The sequence below is a fragment of the Pelophylax lessonae genome (assembly GCF_965119305.1).
Source record: "Pelophylax lessonae genome assembly, chromosome: 9".
Classification (NCBI taxonomy): Eukaryota; Metazoa; Chordata; class Amphibia; order Anura; family Ranidae; genus Pelophylax; species Pelophylax lessonae.
This window is the reverse complement of record NC_138776.1, coordinates 10,299,879-10,322,414: the sequence shown is the minus strand read 5'-3', so window position 1 is coordinate 10,322,414 and position 22,536 is coordinate 10,299,879. Positions and strand designations below refer to the sequence as shown.

Genomic DNA, 22,536 nt, shown 5'->3' with positions numbered 1-22,536 from the left:
CTGATATAAAGGGGCACTCTGATGGGGGACACCTGATATAAAGCGGTACTCTGATGGGGGACACCTGATATAAAGGGGCACTCTGATGGGGGACACCTGATATAAAGGGGTACTCTGATGGGGGACACCTGATATAAAGGGGTACTCTGATGGGGGACACCTGATATAAAGGGGTACTCTGATGGGGGACACCTAAAATAAAGGGGTACTCTGATGGGGGACACCTGATATAAAGGGGTACTCTGATGGGGGACACCTGATATAAAGGGGCACTCTGATGGGGGACACCTGATATAAAGGGGCACTCTGATGGGGGACACCTGATAAAAGGGGTACTCTGATGGGGGACACCTGATATAAAGGGGTACTCTGATGGGGGACACCTGATATAAAGGGGCACTCTGATGGGGGACACCTGATATAAAGGGGACACTCTAATGGGGGAATTTGATGTAAAGGGGCACTCTGATGGGGGGGATAAATATTGTTTAAATGCTATGAAAATTGCACATTTATCGTTTCTTGATAGACATACAATGACTGCAATCTTCCTGAGTCATAACACAAACTTGAGATTTGGCCTTCTGCCTCAACTGGAAGAATGTTTTAGTGACCGGACCTCCTTGAACTTTAATTTAAATACCCCGGCCTTAGGGTGACACACTGATGGTACTGTACCAATTAAGAAGCAGCATTGGCACCCTGAGGATGAGAAGCGTGTTAGGACTACAGAACACACTTCTTATTGTTAAACACTGTTTTATACAACAGCACAGGGTGCACAGTACAACACTGGATTTTTGGCAGGACCAACTGTTTTTTTTTTTTATTATTATTATTGAACAGATATAACAAAAATGCTTTCTATGGAATAATTTATCTCCTTAGTCCCAGTGCCGTTCTATAAAGGGCTTTTAAACACGTTCCCAGCTGGAAGTGTGTGTTCTCACGTTAGGTTGACTGTGAGCTTTCAGGTGGAAGTGATCGGGTGGCTATGAAACCAGGAAACCCCCTTACACGCCACCATGTATCCTGGGCTTCGCTGTCACAACTGCAGGCCTGGGGGGGCCATGGCGGGTGTCACTATACAAGGCAGAGGGAGCTCAGTATCTATCTGTTCACTGATCCTCTCTGTTGTGAATGAACCAGGAAGTGACCTGTATCATGGTGCTTCCTGATCTGTAGATCATGCTCTGGCTGCGCTAGCTGGGGAAGCAACTAATGAAACATTGAAACATGATCTGTGCTCCATTAGCTGCAGTGGAGTACAGGGGTCTAATAGACCCCTGATGTCTCCATAAAGACCTGTCCTAACCTCATAGCTTTCTGCCTCCTCTGTACACAGGAGTTAATTATGTAGTCTCCCTCATGTAGCACAGGAGCTAACAAAGGACCACTCAGATCAGGCTGTTGCTGTGGCTCCCCTAAGGACTCCTCACAGCACCCCAGGGTGCTGCAGCACCCCGTTTGAGAAACACTGACATAGGTGACTGTTAGTCCACTATGGAGTGGCATTAACGTTATGAAAATAAGGTTTAACCACTTGCCAACCGCCGCACGACTATTTACTGCAGCAGTCAGGCGCTCCTGGGCAAAGCGACGTAAACCTACGTCGCTCGCCCACGAGCCTGTAGGCTCGTTCCCCGCCTTCCCCGTGCGTGTGACCGGCGGCTCCGATGACCACCGGCCACTCGCAATCTCCCTCAGGAGAGGGAGAAAGGCAGACGGCTGATGTAAACACAGCCATCTGTCATTCTCCCTTAGATCATGACAGAGGCTATGTGATCCTACTATGTAGGATCGCATGTCTCTGTTATGATCTAACAAGCCACGCCCCCTGACAGTTAGAATCACGCCCCTAGGGACATACTTAACCCCTTGATCACCAATAAAGTTAACCCCTTCCCTGCCAGTGTCATTTTTACATTAACAGTGCATATTTATTTACTGTAGTAACGTCACTGGTACCCCCAAAGTGTCAAAAATGTCAGTCAGGGGTCCGATCTGTCCGCCGCAATGTCGCAGTGCTGACAAAAAAAAAAAACGCAGATCACCGCCATTACTAGTTTAAAAAAAAACAATAAAAATGACATAAATCTTTCCCGTAGTTAGTAAACGCAATAACTTTTGCGCAAACCAATCAAAATACGCTTATTGCGATTTTTTTTTACCAAAAATATGTAGCAGAAAACAAATTGGCCTAAAAATGTTAAAAAGTTTGATTTTTACATTTTTTTTTTATGAGAATTTCATATAAAAAAAATTTTGAAAAATATAATTTTTTCAAAATTGTCGCTCTTTTTTTATTTATAGCGCAAAAAATAAAAATCGCACAGGTGATCAAATGCCACCAAAAGAAAGCTCTGTTTGTGGGAAAAAAGGACGTCAATTTCATTTGGGTACAGCGTCGCATGACCGCGCAATTGTCAGTTAAAGTCACGCAGTGCCGAATCGCAAAATATGGCCTGGTCTTTGAGCAGCTAAATCCTCCGGGGCTGAAGTGGTAAAAACATTTACAGCAACAAAGAAAAAATAACATTTAACCACTTCCCGTCGTTAGGCTGTTTATAAACGGCGGAAGGTAAAAGTGGTTATACCGAGATCATGACTGCAGCTACAGTTGGCAATTCTTTTTAGTAAAAAGGAATCCAAGCACCGATACAGCTGCTGGATTACTTGTTACAGGCGTAAAAATTAGGTCACACAACCCTCCAGAACCTCCCGCTGTCACCTTTACTGGGCTCTCCCGTTCGATCAGGGAGCCCGGTAAAGAGGCGATCGGCAGTATCCGTTTCCTGGGACACAGTGAGAGGAGCTGATGTTATGACATCAGAAACTGGCAGCGCAGAGGATTTCATCACATCCACTTTCGGTCTCATGTAAACAAGTCATTACCGGCTTGTGAAAGCGTCAGATCAAACCGATCTCGATTTGATCTGATGCTTTGGAGGCCAGAAGAGAGCTGTATGGTCTTAAAGACTCCAGATCTCTCCATTAAGAAGACCTATCACTACCCATGCTACCACTTTTGTGATAGTAATAAAGTTGATTACAAAAAAAAATAAATAAAGATACAGTGTTAAAAAAACTAAAAAAAAACTAATAAAATTTAAAAAATTCCAAAGCAGGGGAATAAAATCCATCACTTCCCTGAGTAAAAGCAGCACACACAGTTAACCCTTGGATGTTCACCCCTTCCCTGCCAGTGTCATTAGTACAGTTACAGTGCATATTTTTAGCACTGATCACTGTATTAGTGTCACTGGTTCCCACAAAGCAGCAAAAGTGATAGTCAGTGTCCGAATGTCCGCCGCAATATCAAAGTCGCTGATTGCCTCCATTACTAGTAAAAATAAAAAATAAAAGTTCTAGTGTATATCCCACAGTTTGTAGACGCTATAACTTTTGCGTAAACCAATCAATATACGCTTATTTTTACCAAACATATGTAGCAGAATACATATTGGGCTTTACGGTACTTACAACCATTTACAGTTAGCGTTTAATGGAGGTCGGTGATAGGCTGTGAATTACTTTATTTTGAGTTACTTTTTTTATTTTGTTTAGTTATTTTCTCTTTTTAGTTACTTCATTTTATTTAATTATTTTCTCTTTTTAGTTACTTTATTTTATTTAGTTATTTTCTCTTTTTAGTTACTTTATTTTATTTAATTATTTTCTCTTTTTAGTTACTTTATTTTATTTCATTATTTTCTCTTTTTAGTTACTTTATTTTATTTTATTATTTTCTCTTTTTAGTTACTTTATTTTATTTTATTTAGTTACTTTATTTTGTTTAGTTATTTTCTCTTTTTAGTTACTTTATTTTATTTAGTTATTTTCTCTTTTTAGTTACTTTATTTTATTTCATTATTTTCTCTTTTTAGTTACTTTATTTTATTTTATTTTCTCTTTTTAGTTACTTTATTTTATTTAGTTATTTTATTTAGTTATTTTCTCTTTTTAGTTACTTTATTTTATTTAGTTACTTTATTTTATTTAGTTATTTTCGCTTTTTAGTTACTTTATTTTATTTAGTTATTTTCTCTTTTTAGTTACTTTATTTTATTTAGTTATTTTCTCTTTTTAGTTACTTTATTTTATTTAGTTATTTTCTCTTTTTAGTTACTTTATTTTATTTAGTTATTTTCTCTTTTTAGTTACTTTCTTTTAGTTATTTTCTCTTTTTAGTTACATTATTTTATTTTGTTATTTTCTCTTTTTAGTTACTTTATTTTATTTAGTTATTTTCTCTTTTTAGTTACTTTTTTTTTATTTAGTTATTTTCTCTTTTTAGTTACTTTATTTTGTTTAGTTATTTTCTCTTTTTAGTTACTTTATTTTATTTAGTTTAGTTATTTTCTCTTTTTAGTATGTTTATTATACAGTTTGTACAAGAAGCTTTTCTTGACGATATGCTTTATATTGCTATATTCTTTTCGTATTGTAAAAAATTGACAATAAAAATGACTTGATTAAAAAAAAAAAAAAAATACACATTGGCCTAAATTTTTTACATTTTTTATTGGATTTTTTTATAGCAGAAAGTTTTTTTTTTTTTCAAAGTTGTCGCTCTTTTTATGTTCATAGCGCAAAAAAGAAAGACACGCAGAGGTGATCAAAAACCACCAAAAAAAAGCTCTGTTTGTGGGGGAAAAAAGGACATCAATTTTATTTTATGTACAGTATTGCATGACTGCGCAACTGTCAGTTAAAGTGACGCAGTGCCATGTCGCAAAAAATGGCCTGGTCATGAAGGAGGGTAAATCTTCCAGAGGTCAAGTGGTTAAAGCCGCAGATCCTAAAAATTACTTTTGAAACCACATTAGACATTGACAAGGTTTTAATTATTGGGTTAACCTAAAAAAAAAAAAGTACAAGGTCATTTTTTTTTTTTTTTTTTGGGCAAGACCAGAAACATAAGCAATTGGCAAGAAACCGAACAAAGTGAGTATGGAGATCTGGAATGACTTTCATTTTCATGTCCTGCGCGAAAATTCTGCGTTCCGCACCCCTCCCCCCCTATCTTATCCTGTCAGTATTCCACGCAAGATTGCTTTCCATCTGTCACGGATTGCACCATACGAGATGCCCGCCATCTGTCACCAAGACACCGCGCCGTTTCCTCACTTTTACTGGTGGTGCATCTGCCAGCTTTTGTCCTCAACTTTCAGACTTTACATGTGAGCCCACATTGTTATTAAGAGGGGAAAAAAATAGGATTCACCGAAAAATCTATTTCTCCAAGTTCATTGACAGACACAGCTCCATATTCTTCACCATAGGGTTATGCTGCCCTCTACAGGAGTAGGACTAGGCAGACAACCAGAAACAATGTAACAAGCCAGAATGTTGTGTTTTTTTTTTTTTTGTCTTGTTCTGTTTTTGGTTTTATGGTTAGTTTTGGGGTAAATGAGGGATAAAATAGGTGAAGGCATCATCAGTTTTTTTTTTTTTTTTGGGATAATAAGATGTGACTACAATGTTCTCATTATTATGGAATTAGATTATTGTCAATATATGATTGTTTATCAATGATGCCTTTAATAAAAAAATATTAAAATTGAAAAAAAAAAAGAATGTTGGGTTGTGTTTTACTCTTTACTTCTGAGGCTTTCTTCTATTATATTTCTGTATATTCTGGTTATTTTTACAAGTTTCTGTCAGTGTTTTTATGACACCCATTCCCTCATCTTCCTGTCCTGGTGACACCCATTACCTCATCTTCCTGTCTTTGTGACATCCGTTCCTTCATCTTCCTGTCCCGGTGACACCCATTCCTTCATCTTCCTGTCCTGGTGACACCCATTCCTTCATCTTCCTGTCCTGGTGACACCCATTCCCTCATCTTCCTCTCCCGCTGACACCCATTTCCTCATCTTCCTATCCCGGTGACACCCATTCCCGCATCTTCCTGTCCCAATTACACCCCTTCCCTCATCTTTCTCTCCCAGTGACACCCATTTCCTCAACTTCCTCTCCCGGTGACACTCAATCCCTCTTCTTCCTGTCCCAATGACACCCCTTCCCTCATCTTCCTCTCCCAGTGACACCCATTTCCTCAACTTCCTCTCCCGGTGACACTCAATCCCTCTTCTTCCTGTCCCAATGACACCCCTTCCCTCATCTTCCTCTCCCAGTGACACCCATTTCCTCATCTTCCTCTCCCAATGACACCCATTCCCTCACCTTCCTCTCCCGGTGACACCCATTTCCTCTCCCGGTGACACCCATTCCCTCATCTTCCTGTCCCAATCACTTTCCTTCCCTCATCTTCCTCTCCCGGTGACACCCATTTCCTCATCTTCCTCTCCCGGTGACACCCATTCCCTCATCTTCCTCTCCCGGTGAAACCCATTTCCTCTCCCGGTGACACCCATTCCCTCATCTTCCTGTCCCAATGACTTTCCTTCCCTCATCTTCCTCTCCCGGTGACACCCATTTCCTCATCTTCCTCTCCCAATGACACCCATTCCCTCATCTTCCTCTCCCGGTGACACCCATTTCCTCTCCCGGTGACACCATTCCCTCATCTTCCTCTCCCGGTGACACCCATTTCCTCTCCCGGTGGCACTCGTTCCCTAATCTTCCTGTCCCAGTGACGCCAATTCCCTCATCTTCCTGGCCCAGTGGCACCTGTTCCCTCATCATTTTTTAGCTTGGCTACGCCCCGCGGGCCGTCCTCGGCTTGCATAATCCCCCTCTCTGCTTACAGATACTCAGTTTTGTAGCAAGCAGTAACAGAAGCATAAAAAACTCCTTAGAGGGGTGGGTGGTGCCCACCCCTCATGTTTGGCACTACTTTGGGACGTCCTTATGGTGAAGAATATGGAGCCGTGTCTGTCAATGAACAGAAGAGAAAAGGATTTCACGGTGAGAACAAAAATCCTATTTTCTCTTCCGTTCATTGGCAGATATTCTTCACCATAGGGACGTCCCAAAGCAGTGCCAAACATGAGGGGTGGGCAAAACAAACCCAAGGCCAAACACAAGTCAATCCAGGTAATAGTAGCTCAACTAGAACAGGAGCCCAACCTGAAATACACCCTCAAGAGGGGAAAAAACAGACCCTCTAAATCGCAGCCCGCAGACTTTTGCAGCCAAAAGGAGGCAATCGCAGATGGCAAAACATCCAATATGTAAAACTTTGAAAAAGTAAATATGTGACGGGCCTTAGCGATTCTGCCCGCCGGTTAGCCTGATACCTAAAAGCCGGGAATTCAACCACCCGAAACATGGTTTCCTTAGTCAACCTGGAAATAGGGTAAACCCACCGCCGGTGGGACCATCCACTTCCTCAGAAGCGACTCCTCAAAGAGATACCGGACAGCAAAGCGTCTTGGGACCATCAAGGGTCGTATTGGCCGCACCCAGCACCTATAGACACAATTGTTAAAATAAGCTGGATAACAGAAACCCATAAACACACAGGACGGCCTGTGGGTGACTAACGGAACAGATATGTCCGCAGAGCAGCCTCGGCTGCATCCGCCAACATAAATGGCTCCAGCACTGATGCAATCAGTGCATCTACCAGCACCTTTTTTGCGCAGCACAGAAGCCATGGAGGAATCATCCTCACTGTCTAACAGGTCAGGGAAACGTGGACACAGATCCCCGTAGGGTGATCCCATCCTCAGCACCCAAACCAGATGCAGGGACAGGAGGGGGAGGGGTGCATTCGCTGAGCCAACGCCATCCATATCCCGCACAGGGGGTCAGCGACTCAAGCCCCCCACAGGGGGCGCTGACTAAGGCCCGCAAATGGGGGGGGGCACCAACAGTACCTCGCAAAGGGGTCCCCGGCAGGCACCCTTTCAAGGAGGCCGCAAACGGACTGCCCTATGGGAGGCCCACCCGCCACTAATACGGAGGGCCATGACCACTGGGAAAAGTGGATACCCCACAGAGCCATGTCAGCAAAACCTGCCTGGGACCCTCCCCCCCCAAACAGCCGTCCTACCAGAAGGGGGAGCCTAAGTAGGCCACTAAACCGTGGCCTAAATTTTCTCATGCGTGGCCTAAATTTGCGGCCATGCAGCCCGGTAGGCTGCAAAGCCGCGGCCTAAATTTTCGGCCACTCTGCCACGAAAGCGTGATCTGGGGGAAACCCACGACTAGCTAGGGGAGCGGAGGGAAGACAAATGTCCCAGGGTACAATGGTGGCTTTAGCTGCCGCAACTGTGGCCACCCCATACAAATTCCAGCTTGTAAGCCGCAGGTAAAATTTTTGGCCTGCCCAACCGCTTGGTATTCAGACCCGCGGGCATTGGGCCACCCACCCCCCATGGTCCACCAGCTGTCCCACGGGGACCCATAAATTCCACCCACTCCATAGCAGGCCCACCAAGGGCAACAGCGCACCACGGCCAAGGGCACTTACAGTCTGGGCATCAACCATCCCCTCCCCCCCATAAACAGAGCCAGCTCAATGCCACCCTGTGGGGGGGGGAGATAACCCCAGAGGGACCAATCACATCAGGTAGGACCCGTGCTCCACACCGTATCCAGGGAAGGAGAGGAGGGGGCCCCCTATTTTCGATCCAGCACATCGGGCGCTTAACACTCCCAAGACAGAAACCTCCACTCCACCAAAATGGGGGAACTGTCGAACAGAAGGAACGCTGCGACTCAGGCCAAGACCCGGTCATATGCGACCTTGTGTGACGTCTAACTCGTGGGCAAGCCCCCGTCCAGTGGGACTATGTCGTGGCCGACCGAGCACGGAGCTACAGTCTGCATGCTCGCTCACTGGCCGGGCTGAGGGGACCACTGGAACTGCAATTGTCCAGCCCGTCCCTCATCCCGGCAGTTGCTAGAAGAGCTCCACAGGAAAAAACCTGGATCCAAAAACAAACAGCAAAAAGACAAAAATGCCAAGACCTAGGGCCGGCAGGGAGACTAGGTCATACTCTGAACTAGGCAAACAAAAATGGAGTATCTGTAAGCAGAGAGGGGGATTATGCCAGCTGAGGATGACACGCGGGGCGTAGCCAAGCTTTTGAGCTGTCTGCCTATCCCTACTCCCGTAGAGGGCCGCATAACCCTTTGGTGAATAATATGGAGCTGTGTATGTCAATGAACAGAAGAAGTTCAAAAGTGATGATTTTTTTTTTGGTGACAGGTTCTCTTTAACTGACTTAATATCGGGCAAATTTACCCTGTTCCTGCCCAGGCCAATTTTCAGCTTTCAGCGCACTTTGAAATGACAATTGCGCGGTCCTGCATGACTGTACTCATATGACATTTTTATTATTTTATTCACACAGAGCTTTCTTTTTGTTGTATTTAATCACAGCTGTGTTTTTTTTATTTTTTGCTAAATATACGGAAAAAACGGGATTCTTGACTTACCGTAAAATCCATTTCTCTAATGTTCATTGATGGACACAGCTTCTGGTCTTAACCATTGGGTTATACTGCCCACTACAGGAGTAGGACACTAGGCAGGAAAAAAGTCTGGATATGCCTATGGGCAGTCCCAGGGGGTATACTCCCCTCTCCCTGTTATAGGTACTCTAGGTTTTGTTACAAGCAGTGTCAGAAGAAAATACAACTCCATAGAGGGGCGGGTGCTGTGTCCGTCAATGAACATCAGAGAAATAGATTTTACGGTAAGTCAAAAACAGCATTTTCTCTTTCGTTCATTGATGGACACACAGCTCCTGATCTTCCGAACCATTAGGACGTTCCAAATCAGTCTTAAACATGAGGGGTGGGAACAGCAAAAAATTCAAGGCTTAACAGTAGCCAACCAGGCAACAGAAGCTCAACCAAAACAACTGGAGCCCATCTGAAAAAAAAAAAAAAACAATACACCCTTAAAGAAGACCAGGTCCTCTAAACAGCAGCCTGCAAAACCTTGCAGCCAAAAGAAGCATCCGCAGGTGCCAACACATCCACTTTATAGAACTTTGTGAAAGTGTGCACCGACGACCAGGTGGCCACCTTGCAAACCTACGTCACCGACGCCTGATGACGGAAGGCGCAGGAGGCACTGAGCGCCCAAGTAGACTGTACCTTGACAGGGAAAGGAGGAATCTGACCCCTAAAGGAATAGGTCTGAATCAACGTCTGTCTGATCCATCTGGAAATGGTCACAGAGGAAACGGAAAACCCTTTCCAAGGCCCATACGTAAGCACAAATAGTGAGTCTGACTTACTGAAAGACTCCGTAGCTGTCAGGTACACCCTTTTTGCCAGAACCACATCCAAGGCATGCAAGGCAATTTCCTTCGGATGTTTTGGCCTGGGACACAGGAAAGGCAACACAATGTCCTCATTCAAATGGGAATCAGAGACAACTTTTGGAAGGAAGGACAGACAGAGGCAAAGAACCACCTTATCTCCGAGATTAACCAAGTAAGGTGAACAACAGATAAACAACAGGATAACGCAGACACTTCCGCACCCCTGCATACAGAGGTGATAGCCACCAAAAAAAGCCACCTTCTGAGGCAGCGTAAGCAAGGGAATCTCCCAAAGATTCTCAAAGGGAGGCACCAAACTGAGGTCTGAATGCGGCAACAGAGACCGGAGGAACCCCCATGTCGAACACCATGAAGAAAGGTACACACCAGGGAGTGTGTAGCCAAGGGTCACTGGAAGACGACCGCCCAAGCCGACACCTGGCCCTTGATGGTACTCAAGGCCAATTTCTGTTCAACCCCCTGTTGAAGGAAGATCAAGATCCGAGCCACTGACAACATCAGGCCCAGCAACCGCATGCAAGTCCGGTGGGATGACCATCTGCTGGACAGCAGGAGGCAAATTGCAGCCTGCAGTTTCTGGAGTTTGTCCAGAGGAAGGAGTACTCTGGCTAAGGCTCTGAGTCCTGGCTAGAGCACTGAGCCCTGGCTAAGGTGCTGAGTCCAGAGTCAGACCCAAATAGTCTAGCTTCATGGAAGGAACCAAGGCAAACTTCTGAAGATTCCAAATCCAGCCAAACTCCGTCAGAGTCCGTATGGTGATCTCCAGTTTTTCCACCAGCGCAGTAGGAGACTCTGCTCACAGAAAAAGGTAATCCGAGTAGCCCAGGGACCACAATCCCTTGCTGACCTAACAAAGCTAGCACCAGGGCCAACACTTTCATGAAGACCCGAGGAGCAGAGGCGAGACCAAAGGGTAACGCCACAAACTGATAATGTTCCTCTGCCACGGGAAAGCGGAGGAAGCGCTGGTGACCGACACATATTGGATTGTGAAGGCAAGCATCCTTGATATCGATGGAGGCAAGAAAATACCCCTGATGTAGGGAAGCCACCCCTCTGCTAATGGACTCCATTCTGAAATATCTGCACCCGCACAAAGTAGTTCAGCGCCTTGAGGTCCAGAATTGGACGCACCTTGCATTCCTTCCTGGGGACCGTAAACAGGTTTGAGTAAAACCCCTGAAAACATTAAAGGGCACTGATGAGGCTGCGCTGCTGAGACAGAACTAAAGGGCACTGATGAGGAGGCAGTAATATGCAGCACCGATAGGCAATGATAGGTGGCACTGACTTGCATCACTGATGTTCACTTACTGGTATCACTGCTGGATACTGTTGGGGCTGCACTGATGATCAGTACAGGTCTCCCCTATGAGGAGATGCCGCTGATCGGCTCTCCTCTCCTCACACTGTCAGTGTGAGGTGAGGAGAGCCAATAAACTGTATTTTCTTGTTTACATGTGATCAGCTGTGATTGGACACAACCGATCACTTGGGTAAAGAGCCGCGTCATTGGCTTTTTACCGAGATCGGTAGACAAATGACGGCGGGAGGGATCCTCTCTCGTTCTGGGACGACGTCATATGACGTTGTCCCAGTCTTACCACGCTTGTGCGCCCACAGGGGCGCAGTGATTTCGAGCGCACCATGCCTGCAATCGCAGAGCCCTCCTCGGATGCGCAAGCGCAGCGAGACAGGGGTAACGTCATATGACGTCGTCCCAAAACGAGAGAGGATCCTGCCCACTGTCATTTCTCTATACAGCGGGCGGGAGTAGTTAATGAGACACCCAGGGTCTAAAATAACATAACCCCTGAAGCATTCGGGTGGCAGACCAGGCGCCAGGATGCAATTTCTTGTCGCCATGGTGACCTGGTGCCTGAGATCGGGCGAGCCCTCACGTATAGAACATCTAAATCAATATGCAATAGGAGGATCAGAAGTGTATTAAATCAGAACTACACCCTAAAAGGGAAGTTCCCCTTTATGCCCTCCTTTTGGCCTGGTTCACATCTATGCGTTTTTCAGCCACTTTGTTTTTGGAAAAGGTCAGGGATTTTATTTAAATGCAAAACAGTTCTTTTGCCTGTTTTTGGCACTTTTTTTGTACCGGTCAGATCGCCGTGGCAATCCACTGGAAGCTCCCATGCCCCCACCACCCGCAACCTTCTGGGACACGTCACAGATCCTAGAAGGCTGCGGGACTATTCACAAAGGTGGGCAGCTGGCTGTTAAGCCGCAAGAAATGGCCACAGTAAACATGCCGGCGCCTGGACCCAAACATTGACAAAGAAGAAGTTCAGGTGAGCATGGCGCTGGACCCCTGGTTAGGCGAGTGTCCTTTTATTATAGTTTTCCATTTATTATAATTTTTAACTCACAATTTTTTATTTTTTTCAAAAAGGCTGCAGAATCGATTTAAAGATGAATTCCAGGCCTTGTATACTTGTAGTTACATTGTTCCAGCCTTGACCAATGTAACTATGCATATACCAGCCCTAGAAGCTGGAAATCGCTGTATGGACACCACAACTACAACTCTACTACTGTGATCTCCACTTTTTTCCGTATTTCATGCTGAGCGACTGGCCTGCTGCAAAGAATACAAGAGATGGGCCGCTCAGCACAGGCAGCATTCAGAGAATGCCTTGCATTTTTGGAATGAATGCAATGCAGTCTCTGATTTAATAAGGGGGAGAGTGTGACATCACTCCGTCCTCTCCACATCATCCAATCAGTCTGAGATTCTGGGATCAGAGATTTGCATTTTTTTTTTTTGGTGCCGAAACCCGGGAATGAAGAGATTTGCATTTTTGAAACCCTACAGGACCCCTCCACGGGCTGGGGAGCCTACATCAACACTGGGGGATACCTCACACATGTGGCGCGAACACCATTTACATTTGCATGTGTGACTTACGCATTCGCTCACTTCTGCATGCAAGCATGGAGGGATGGGAGCGCTTTCATTTTTTTTTTTCTTTTTTTACACTATCCCTTTAATTTTTTTTTTAGCACTTTTATTTATATTACAAGAAATGTAAACACCCCTTGTAATATAAATAAATGATGACAGCTCCTCTTTATGGAGATATCTGGGGTCTATAAGACCCCAGATCTCTCCTCTACCTTTAAAAGAAAAAGATAAAAAAGAAATTGTTTACTGCCGCCCAAGACATTGCTCCGGTCCTTCAAGATCACAGAGGTCATCAGAGATGTCTGTTCACCTCTATGGCCATCCGCGCAAACCATCCAATCATTTCCTGGGCTCGCCGGTAAGAAAGGTAAGCCCAAGAAACACCAGCGAGCGGCGGAAAGGGGGGTGGGGGTTGTTGGTGGGTTTAACAACCCCTCCAGCTGCTTCTGAAAGCGATCCAGTGGCTAATTAGCCGCTCTGATCATTTTAATGAGAGAGAATTGCTGGCTGAAAAAGCAAAATACTGGAGTTTTGGCTGATAGCTTCATCCATAACCCCAGTAAACGACTTCAAATCCGCAACGTATAAATATGTATTGTGGTAGTGAAGTGAAACTACTTGCTGATATTTTATTCAATGATCCTATGGAACTTGTACATATCAATGACCCAATCCTAAAGGAAGCACCAATTTGACTGCAAAATAGGTCAAATTAGGGACCTTGATATACACAATCTTGTTGAATCTGTATTGGTAAAAGTAAATCAATTATTGTTGGCGATTTCTTCAAAATACGTTTTATTGCATATTTTATAAACTGTACAATAATATATTTTTAATGATATATTAAAAGTTCAGATTTGTGAAGAGATAATTATGGTATATTACAGTTGTAGGAATTTTCAGATACTATTTTCCCTTGAAGTACATTCAAAGTTCCCTTTTTTGTGCCTGTTTGGGAGCATTCTGTATTTGTGTTATTATTAGGATGGTACCTCTTGAAGAAATGAGTTAGTTGATATGTATATTCCACTTCCTGTTTGTTTCCCCATCAATTAGGTGTCCATATGAGGTCTACTTCTATTCTTGTAAAATTGCACACCAATCTACAGCCACTGTAGGGCTGTAGACAACCTGAGGTCTTTAGGCTACTGTAGGAATTTACATCACTATCCTAGCTCTGAGGGGTACTGTAGGACCTTAGGACACCATCTAAGGTCTGCAGACAACCATCTGAGGTCTTAAGGCTACTGTACAATTGTACTCCATTATCTTAGCTCTGAAGCCCCCCATTTGAGCTCTGTAGGCCACTTTAGCACCTTAGGACAACATCAAAGGTCTTTAGGCTACTGCAGGATTGTACTCCAACATCCTAGCTCTGAAGGCTCCCACCTGGGCTCGGCAGGCCACTGAAGAAATTAGGACACCAACTAAAGGTCTGCAGGCCTGTCAGGGATACCACATGCAGGCATCCAGCAAGGGTGATCAGATCAGTTGGCTGCACCAAGGAATCAGGACCCAGATGGATAAAGATGTAAATAAGTTTATTAAGCAAAATGACACACTCCAATACCAACACCAGTGACCATAAACAAGTAAACAAAATATAAATGATAACAGTACAAAACCCCAATAGAACCTAACAAACTATATACAAAGGGATGGAGCAAACAATAGCAGGACAGGACAGGGACAGGAGACAAGGAAAGCAGGGAGCCAGGTACAGGAAGCAGGATGCAGGGAACAGGACTCAGGATCAGGATACAGGTTTCAGGATACAGGTTCAGACAGGGACACGGCTAGCAGAGAAAATACTGAAGCACTGAGCCTCAGTGAAGGGCGGGCTTATATTCCCTCAGCAGTCCTCCTCAGGTGCAGCTTAATTAAAAGAACAGTCCAGCTGCTGGGAGACACCCGCTGGTGGGCCCTGGAACTGCGCCCCTCAGTTCCAGCAACAACAGTGCCACCAGCAGGTGACCCATGTAATGACACAGATCCTGACAGTTCCCCCCCTTTAAGGAGCGGCCTCCGGACGCTCCATTGTGCTTCTACCCCAAAAGTCCAAAAAGGTCTCCCCTCCATGTCTGCGGGTCTTCTAGCACTCTCTAGGCCAAAGTCCTTTAACTTGCCGGAAGGCGTGCCACCAGAGTCCAGCAATTGATCATGCGCCCCACCACCAGGGTCTGGAAGCCGTCTTGGCACCCCACAGGTCAAGTTCCTGAAGAGGCGTAACATTAGGGATACACCTGCCCTCATTGCAACACATGTCCCAACACTGGGACTGAAGGCAAGCTGGACATCAAGCAGGGGAGCGCCAGCGGCATGCAGGATATCCGGCAGTGGCACACCAGGCTGGGCAACAGACAGTGGCACATCAAACAGGGCGGCAGACCGTGGCTCAGCAGGCACTGGATCAGCAAACACTGGGTCAGCAGGCACCGGAACAGCAAGCACTGGGTCAGCGGGCACTGGAACAGCAAGCACTGGGTCAGCAGGCAAAGGATCAGCAGGCACAGGATCAGCAGACACATGATCAGCAGACACATGATCAGCAGGCACATGATCAGCAGGCACAGTAGTGGTCACCAGAACAGCGGGCACGGGATCAGCTGGCACCGGATCAGCGGGCTGAGTAAGAGACACCGGATCAGCAGGCACCGGAACAGCAGGCACTGGGTCAGCGGGCACTGGAACAGCAAGCACTGGGTCAGCAGACTGGGTAGTGGTCACCAGAACAGCGGGCACCAGAACAGCGGGCACTGGATCAGCAGGCACCGGATCAGCGGGCACTGGACCAGCAGGCATTAGAACAGCAGGCACTGGATCAGCAGGCTCAGTAGGAGGCACCGGATCAGTGGGCACTGGATCAGCAGGCTCAGTAGAAGGCACCAGATCAGCGGGCAATGTAACAGCAGGCACTGGATCAGCAGGCTCAGTAGGAGGCACCGGATCAGTGGGCACTGGAACAACAGGCATCAGAACAGCGGGCACTGGATCAGCAGGCTCAGTAGAAGGCACCGGATCAAAGGGCACTGGATCAGCAGGCTCAGTAGGAGGCACTGGATCAGAGGGCACCGGAATAGAAGGCACTGGATCAGCGGGCTCAGTAGGAGGCACCAGATCAGCGGGCACTGGAACAGCAGGCATCAGAACAGTGGGCACTGGATCAGCAGGCTCAGTAGGAGGCACCGGATCAGTGGGCACTGGATCAGCGGGCACTGGAACAACAGGCATCAGAACAGCGAGCACTGGATCAGCAGGCTCAGTAGGAGGCACCGGATCAGTGGGCACTGGATCAACAGGCTCATTAAGAGGCACCAGATCAGCGGGCACTGGATCAGCAGGCATCAGAACAGCAGGCACTGGATCAGCAGGCTCAGTCGGAGGCACCAGACAAGCGGGCACTGTAACAGCAGGCATCAGAACAGTGGGCACTGGATCAGCAGGCTCAGTAGGAGGCACCGGATCAGTGGGCACTGGAACAACAGGCGTCAGAACAGCGGGCACTGGATCAGCAGGCTCAGTAGAAGGTACCGGATCAGTGGGCACTGGGTCAGCAGGCTCAGTAGGAGGCACTGGATCAGCGGGCACCGGAACAGCAGGCACTGGATCAGCGGGCTCAGTAGGAGGCACCAGATCAGCGGGCACTGGAACAGCAGGCATCAGAACAGTGGGCACTGGATCAGCAGGCTCAGTAGGAGGCACCGGATCAGTGGGCACTGGATCAGCAGGCACTGGAACAACAGGCATCAGAACAGCGGGCACTGGATCAGCAGGCTCAGTAGGAGGCACCGGATCAGTGGGCACTGGATCAACAGGCTCAGTAAGAGGCACCAGATCAGCGGGCACTGGATCAGCAGGCATCAGAACAGCAGGCACTGGATCAACAGGCTCAGTAAGAGGCACCAGATCAGCGGGCACTGGATCAGAAGGCATCAGAACAGCAGGCACTGGATCAGCAGGCTCAGTAGGAGGCACCAGATCAGCGGGCACTGTAACAGCAGGCATCAGAACAGTGGGCACTGGATCAGCAGGCTCAGTAGGAGGCACCAGATCAGTGGGCACTGGATCAGCGGGCACTGGAACAACAGGCATCAGAACAGCGGGCACTGGATCAGCAGGCTCAGTAGAAGGCAACGGATCAGTGGGCACTGGATCAGCAGGCTCAGTAGGAGGCACCGGATCAGCGGGCACCGGAACAGCAGGTACTGGATCAGCGGGCTCAGTAGGAGGCACCAGATCAGCGGGCACTGGAACAGCAGGCATCAGAACAGTGGGCACTGGATCAGCAGGCTCAGTAGGAGGCACCGGATCAGTGGGCACTGGATCAGCAGGCACTGGAACAACAGGCATCAGAACAGCGGGCACTGGATCAGCAGGCTCAGTAGGAGGCACCGGATCAGTGGGCACTGGATCAACAGGCTCAGTAGGAGGCACCAGATCAGCGGGCACTGGATCAGCAGGCTGGGTAACAGGTATAATTGTATGTGTTGGGAAAAATCTCCTTTTCTTTTTAGGTTTAGATACAGAAATCTTGCTAGTGGTTGCAGGGCTATGAATAGATTGTGAAGTAGATGGAAGCGAAATGGCAGTATAGGGAGATGGTGGAAAAGGAGAAACAGTTACAGAGGAGAATTTCTGAGAGGTTGCTAGAGGCAACAGAGTAGTAGAGGAAGTTTTCACAGAGTTAAATGCAGGAAAAGTGCAACTCGTTAAGCCAGGATATGAACAAGCAGTGGAAAGCAAACCATACCTAACTGCAGCTGTGGTTGCTACGGGTAACGGAGAGGATAAACTTTGAGAAAACTGGTGTCCAGAGGCAGAAGTGGATTGGTGTGAGTTAGCTGATGCTAAATTGGAAAGATCTGACCAGGTTTGCAATAAGGCCTGAACAAAACTCAATTTACAACCCCCTTGTCTGATTAGAGAATATACAGCATTCATGCAATCCAACAGGGCCTCTGGAGAATACACTGAATAATGTTCAATAAAATAGGGTTTATCATCTTCCAAGAGCCACACAAGAGATACCACCTGAGAGACACTAAAAGGAGGAGAATAATCATCACCACCCTTAGGGGTATTAGATAAAGCCAACTCTGCACAGAGCTGAATAAGTGGCTGAATCTCTTTGAACAAAACTCTGCCTTTGTCAACAAACGAGTGGGCCAGACGGATGCATTCCAACAACTGCTCGCTAGTGTAAGTTTTCAAAATTTGGCGACAATATTCCCTGTCTTCTGTTACAAGCAAAGAAAAATAAAAGACCTCCTCTGACTGCATCTTGCAACAACCAGAAAATTCCTAATTCCCAGGTGCAACCGATCTGATCGTTAGTGGCTTCAGTATTCTGTCAGGGATACCACATGCAGGCATCCAGCAAGGGTGATCAGATCAGTTGGCTGCACCAAGGAATCAGGACCCAGATGGATAAAGATGTAAATAAGTTTATTAAGCAAAATGACACACTCCAATACCAACACCAGTGACCATAAACAAGTAAACAAAATATAAATGATAACAGTACAAAACCCCAATAGAACCTAACAAACTATATACAAAGGGATGGAGCAAACAATAGCAGGACAGGACAGGGACAGGAGCAGGGCCGGATTAAGAGCATCATGGGCTTGGTGCTGAGGATTTTGAAGGGCCTTAAGGGCCGTGCCTTGGCATGCACCCAGAGGAGGAAGGGTGCAGCCATGCATGCCTAGTTCAACATGGGATGCTGTCTCTGAAGCCCATAAACACATCCATGCATCGGCAACTGTCCCTCCTTGTCCGGCCTTCGTGCTGTGTGGGGAGGTTCTGAGGGAGCTGCCTGGGGAAGCGAGCATAGAAGCCAGACTTCTGTGTTTACAAGTGACAGAAGAGCGGTAACAGTGAATATGGCCAACCCGGGGCCTATATTAAGGTAGGGGCCTGGAGCTGCAGCTCCAATAGCCCCTATGTTAATCTGGCCCTGGACAGGAGACAAGGAAAGCAGGGAACCAGGTACAGGAAGCAGGATGCAGGGAACAGGACTCAGGATCAGGATACAGGTTTCAGGATACAGGTTCAGACAGGGACACGGCTAGCAGAGAAAATACTGAAGCACTGAGCCTCAGTGAAGGGCGGGCTTATATTCCCTCAGCAGTCCTCCTCAGGTGCAGCTTAATTAAAAGAACAGTCCAGCTGCTGGGAGACACCCGCTGGTGGGCCCTGGAACTGCGCCCCTCAGTTCCAGCAACAACAGTGCCACCAGCAGGTGACCCATGTAATGACACAGATCCTGACAAGGCCACTATATGAGGTCTTTAGGTTACTGTACAATTGTACTCCACCATCTTAACTCTAAGGGCCCCTATCTGAGCTCTGTAGGCTACTGTAGGACCTTAGCACCACCATCTGAACTCTTGAGGATACTGTATGAGTGTACGCCACCATCTGTTGGCTGCTGTAAATTTGTAAACCATTTTTATTTTAAAGACATACCTTAAGTGCTATCCTAGCTTCATAAATCAAACCCAACAGGGTTGTATGCCACCACCTGAGCTGTGAAGGCCACCATCTTATACATGTAGGCCACTGTAGGCTCCAAGTCAACATCTGAGGTCTATAGGCCACCACAGGATTGTATGCAGCCATCAGAGCTCTAAAGGTCACCATCTGAGGTATGTAGGCCACTGTAGGATCCTAATGCCCCGTACACACGTACCGATTGTCGGCCGAACGATCGGCCGTCTTTTGTCCAGTGCTGTCGTGTTGGTTGAAAAGTGCTCAAGACTGCACACGAATTTTGTCGGCCAACAACAACCTTCAGAAGTGATGTCATGTGATGGTTAACTTTCCGTGTGTTTTTTCTTCTCTGAGCATGCCCAGTCTTGCTCATCTGGCTTTTGTCGGCCGAAATCTGTACTGACTGACGAACAATCGGCCGTTCTGGTGTTAGCCTACAAAAATTTTATAGCATGCAGACCTTGTTCGGCCGAAAAGTCGCAGTCGGTTGTCGGAAGCATCATACTAACAAGCCGACAATCGGCCGATCGGACGTTGGCCGAATATTTACGGCCGACAATCGGTACGTGTGTACGGGGCATGGGTCAACATATATGGTCTGTAGGCCACCACAGAATTGTATGCCACCATTTGAGCTCTCTGAAGGACAACATCTGAAGTATGTGGGCCACTGTAGGACCCTTAAATCAACATACGAGGCCTGCAGGCCACCACAGGATTGTATGCCACCATCTGAGGTATGTAGGCCACTGTAGGATCCCCTAAGTCAACATATGAGGTCTGGGGGCCACCACAGAATTGTATGCCGCCATCTGAGCTCTGAAGGCCACAATATGAAGTATATAGGCCGCTGTAGGACTCTAAATAAACATAGGAGGTCTGCATGCCACCACAGGATTGTATGCCACCATCTGTAGTCTACTTTAGGCTTGTACACCACCATCATGCAAAAGGCATGCCTTAAGTGCTATCCTAGCTTCATATTTCAAATCCAATGTCCGCAAAGCATTTTCAAACATGTAGGTAAACGCTATTCCATATAAAGCCATGTTATTGTTTGTTAATATCTCATTGTGACTTACATATAGAGATCCATAGGAAACTCCTTCATCATGTGGGTTATTATGAATTCCACCATCAGATCTGAAAGAGAGCAAGGAATGAGTATCTGACACCGATCATTACCACCAACCCCCCCCCCCCCCCACCTTTGAAATAACAGCCGTTAAAGCAGGTCACAGGCACCATCTGGCATGGGGCACACTAGGGTGGGCTTATTATCCTGGTGGTAATACCTATGGCTTTCTGCTCTGATTTACTTGAATGAAGACAACCTAAGGACTGGATTACAGTTCTAAACTCCGGGCTTTTATCAGTGTGGAAAAGGATGGGGGGGGGGGGGATTACCATGGCAACAGAAGCTGCTAAAAATAATCATAAGAGGACCGGGCTGCTTGTGTTTCTCTGAATGAGCTCATTACAGATAAGCCCTACAAGGGGAACCTAAAGAGAATCTCCACCTTTCTGCCCTAGAACATGAAAAGGCTGCAGATGATTCCTACTTCCTCATGCAATGATTTAGATATAGATCTTAGTGTGCAACGACCTCAGTCTTTTATCATTTTAATTATCTATAGGACTTTGTATCTACATTTTGCTTTTTGATTACACTCTTAAGAAAGAGAAGTGGGGGGGAGGGGGTGAATATTAAGGAAAAAACTGTCTTCACGATGTTGTGCTTCTCTCTTAAGGCTATTGTAAGCTGTAATGTGCACAGGCAATCAAGTTGCTAAGATGTCCAGTTGCAATTTTGAACACATAACAGAATGCTCATCCTATTGGCCAGACTGAATGGGAGGACCGGCCTCCATTTAATTAGGGCAAACGTCATTATAACCACCTGAGCAAATTTCAGTGTTCTAATGAGGAAAGTTGCAGTGTCAGTATCCCTTTAGACACACTGGTGATTATATGAGTTTGGTGTAATGAAAACAACCTAATGTAGTATGTTATTTTTACATTGCCTTCTGACAGGTGCGGAGTCTTGATATCACCTTGCTTGTTTTGTTTTGTTCTTTCTAAAAGGACCAAGTAATAGGAAGAGCAAGTCTCAAAATGATTGATTCTGGGTTGGAGTAAGCTTCAAAATTAACCTTTGGGTTGCGGGCCAATTACAACCCATGATAAGGGTTTTGCACACTGTTGTTCTAAATCTGAGTTTAGAGATGCAATATGGATCAAATTAGATGGGCTGAAGGACATGTGTTTAGTTCTTTATGAATAAAGATTATATATTTGTGCGGTTTATATGGTATTCCATTAAGCCCCTGCCACCCGCGCAACCATGGATGGTTTCCTTTTTCTTTGTTGGACCAGGGTTCTCCAAACGTTCTCAACAAAGGGCCAGTTAATGCCCTTCAGACTTAAGGGGGGCCGGACTAGGGCCATTGGGAGTAGAAAATGTCTTGGTGTCCATTAGGAGTAATCAATGCTGTATCTTTGGTTATAAAGGGAGGACTAGTGTCAATGGAAGGAATAGTGCCCCATCATTGGTGTCAATGGAAGGAACTGCCCCATCGTTGGTGTCAATGGAAGGAATTGTGCCCCATCATTGGTGTCAATGGAAGGAACTGCCCCATCGTTGGTGTCAATGGAAGGAATTGTGCCCCATTGTTGGTGTCAATGGAAGGAATTGTGCCCCATCGTTGGTGTCAATGGAAGGAATTGTGCCCCATCGTTGGTGTCAATGGAAGGAATTGTGCCCCACCGTTGGTGTCAATGGAAGGAATTGTGCCCCATCGTTGCTGTCAATGGAAGGAATTGTGCCCCACCGTTGGTGTCAATGGAAGGAATTATGCCCCATCGTTGGTGTCAATGGAAGGAATTGTGCCCCATCGTTGGTGTCAATGG

General features: G+C 46.4%; 1 protein-coding gene across 1 annotated transcript in view; it reads right to left on the bottom strand.

Moving 5' to 3' along the window:
- ARMH3 (armadillo like helical domain containing 3) overlaps positions 1-22,536 on the bottom strand; it is a 318,191-nt gene that overhangs the window by 170,100 nt on the left and 125,555 nt on the right. Inside the window, exon 19 of the mRNA XM_082267886.1 lies at positions 20,709-20,769. Within this exon, the coding sequence (XP_082124012.1) occupies positions 20,709-20,769 (61 nt within the window). The remainder of the gene's footprint in view (positions 1-20,708; positions 20,770-22,536) is intronic.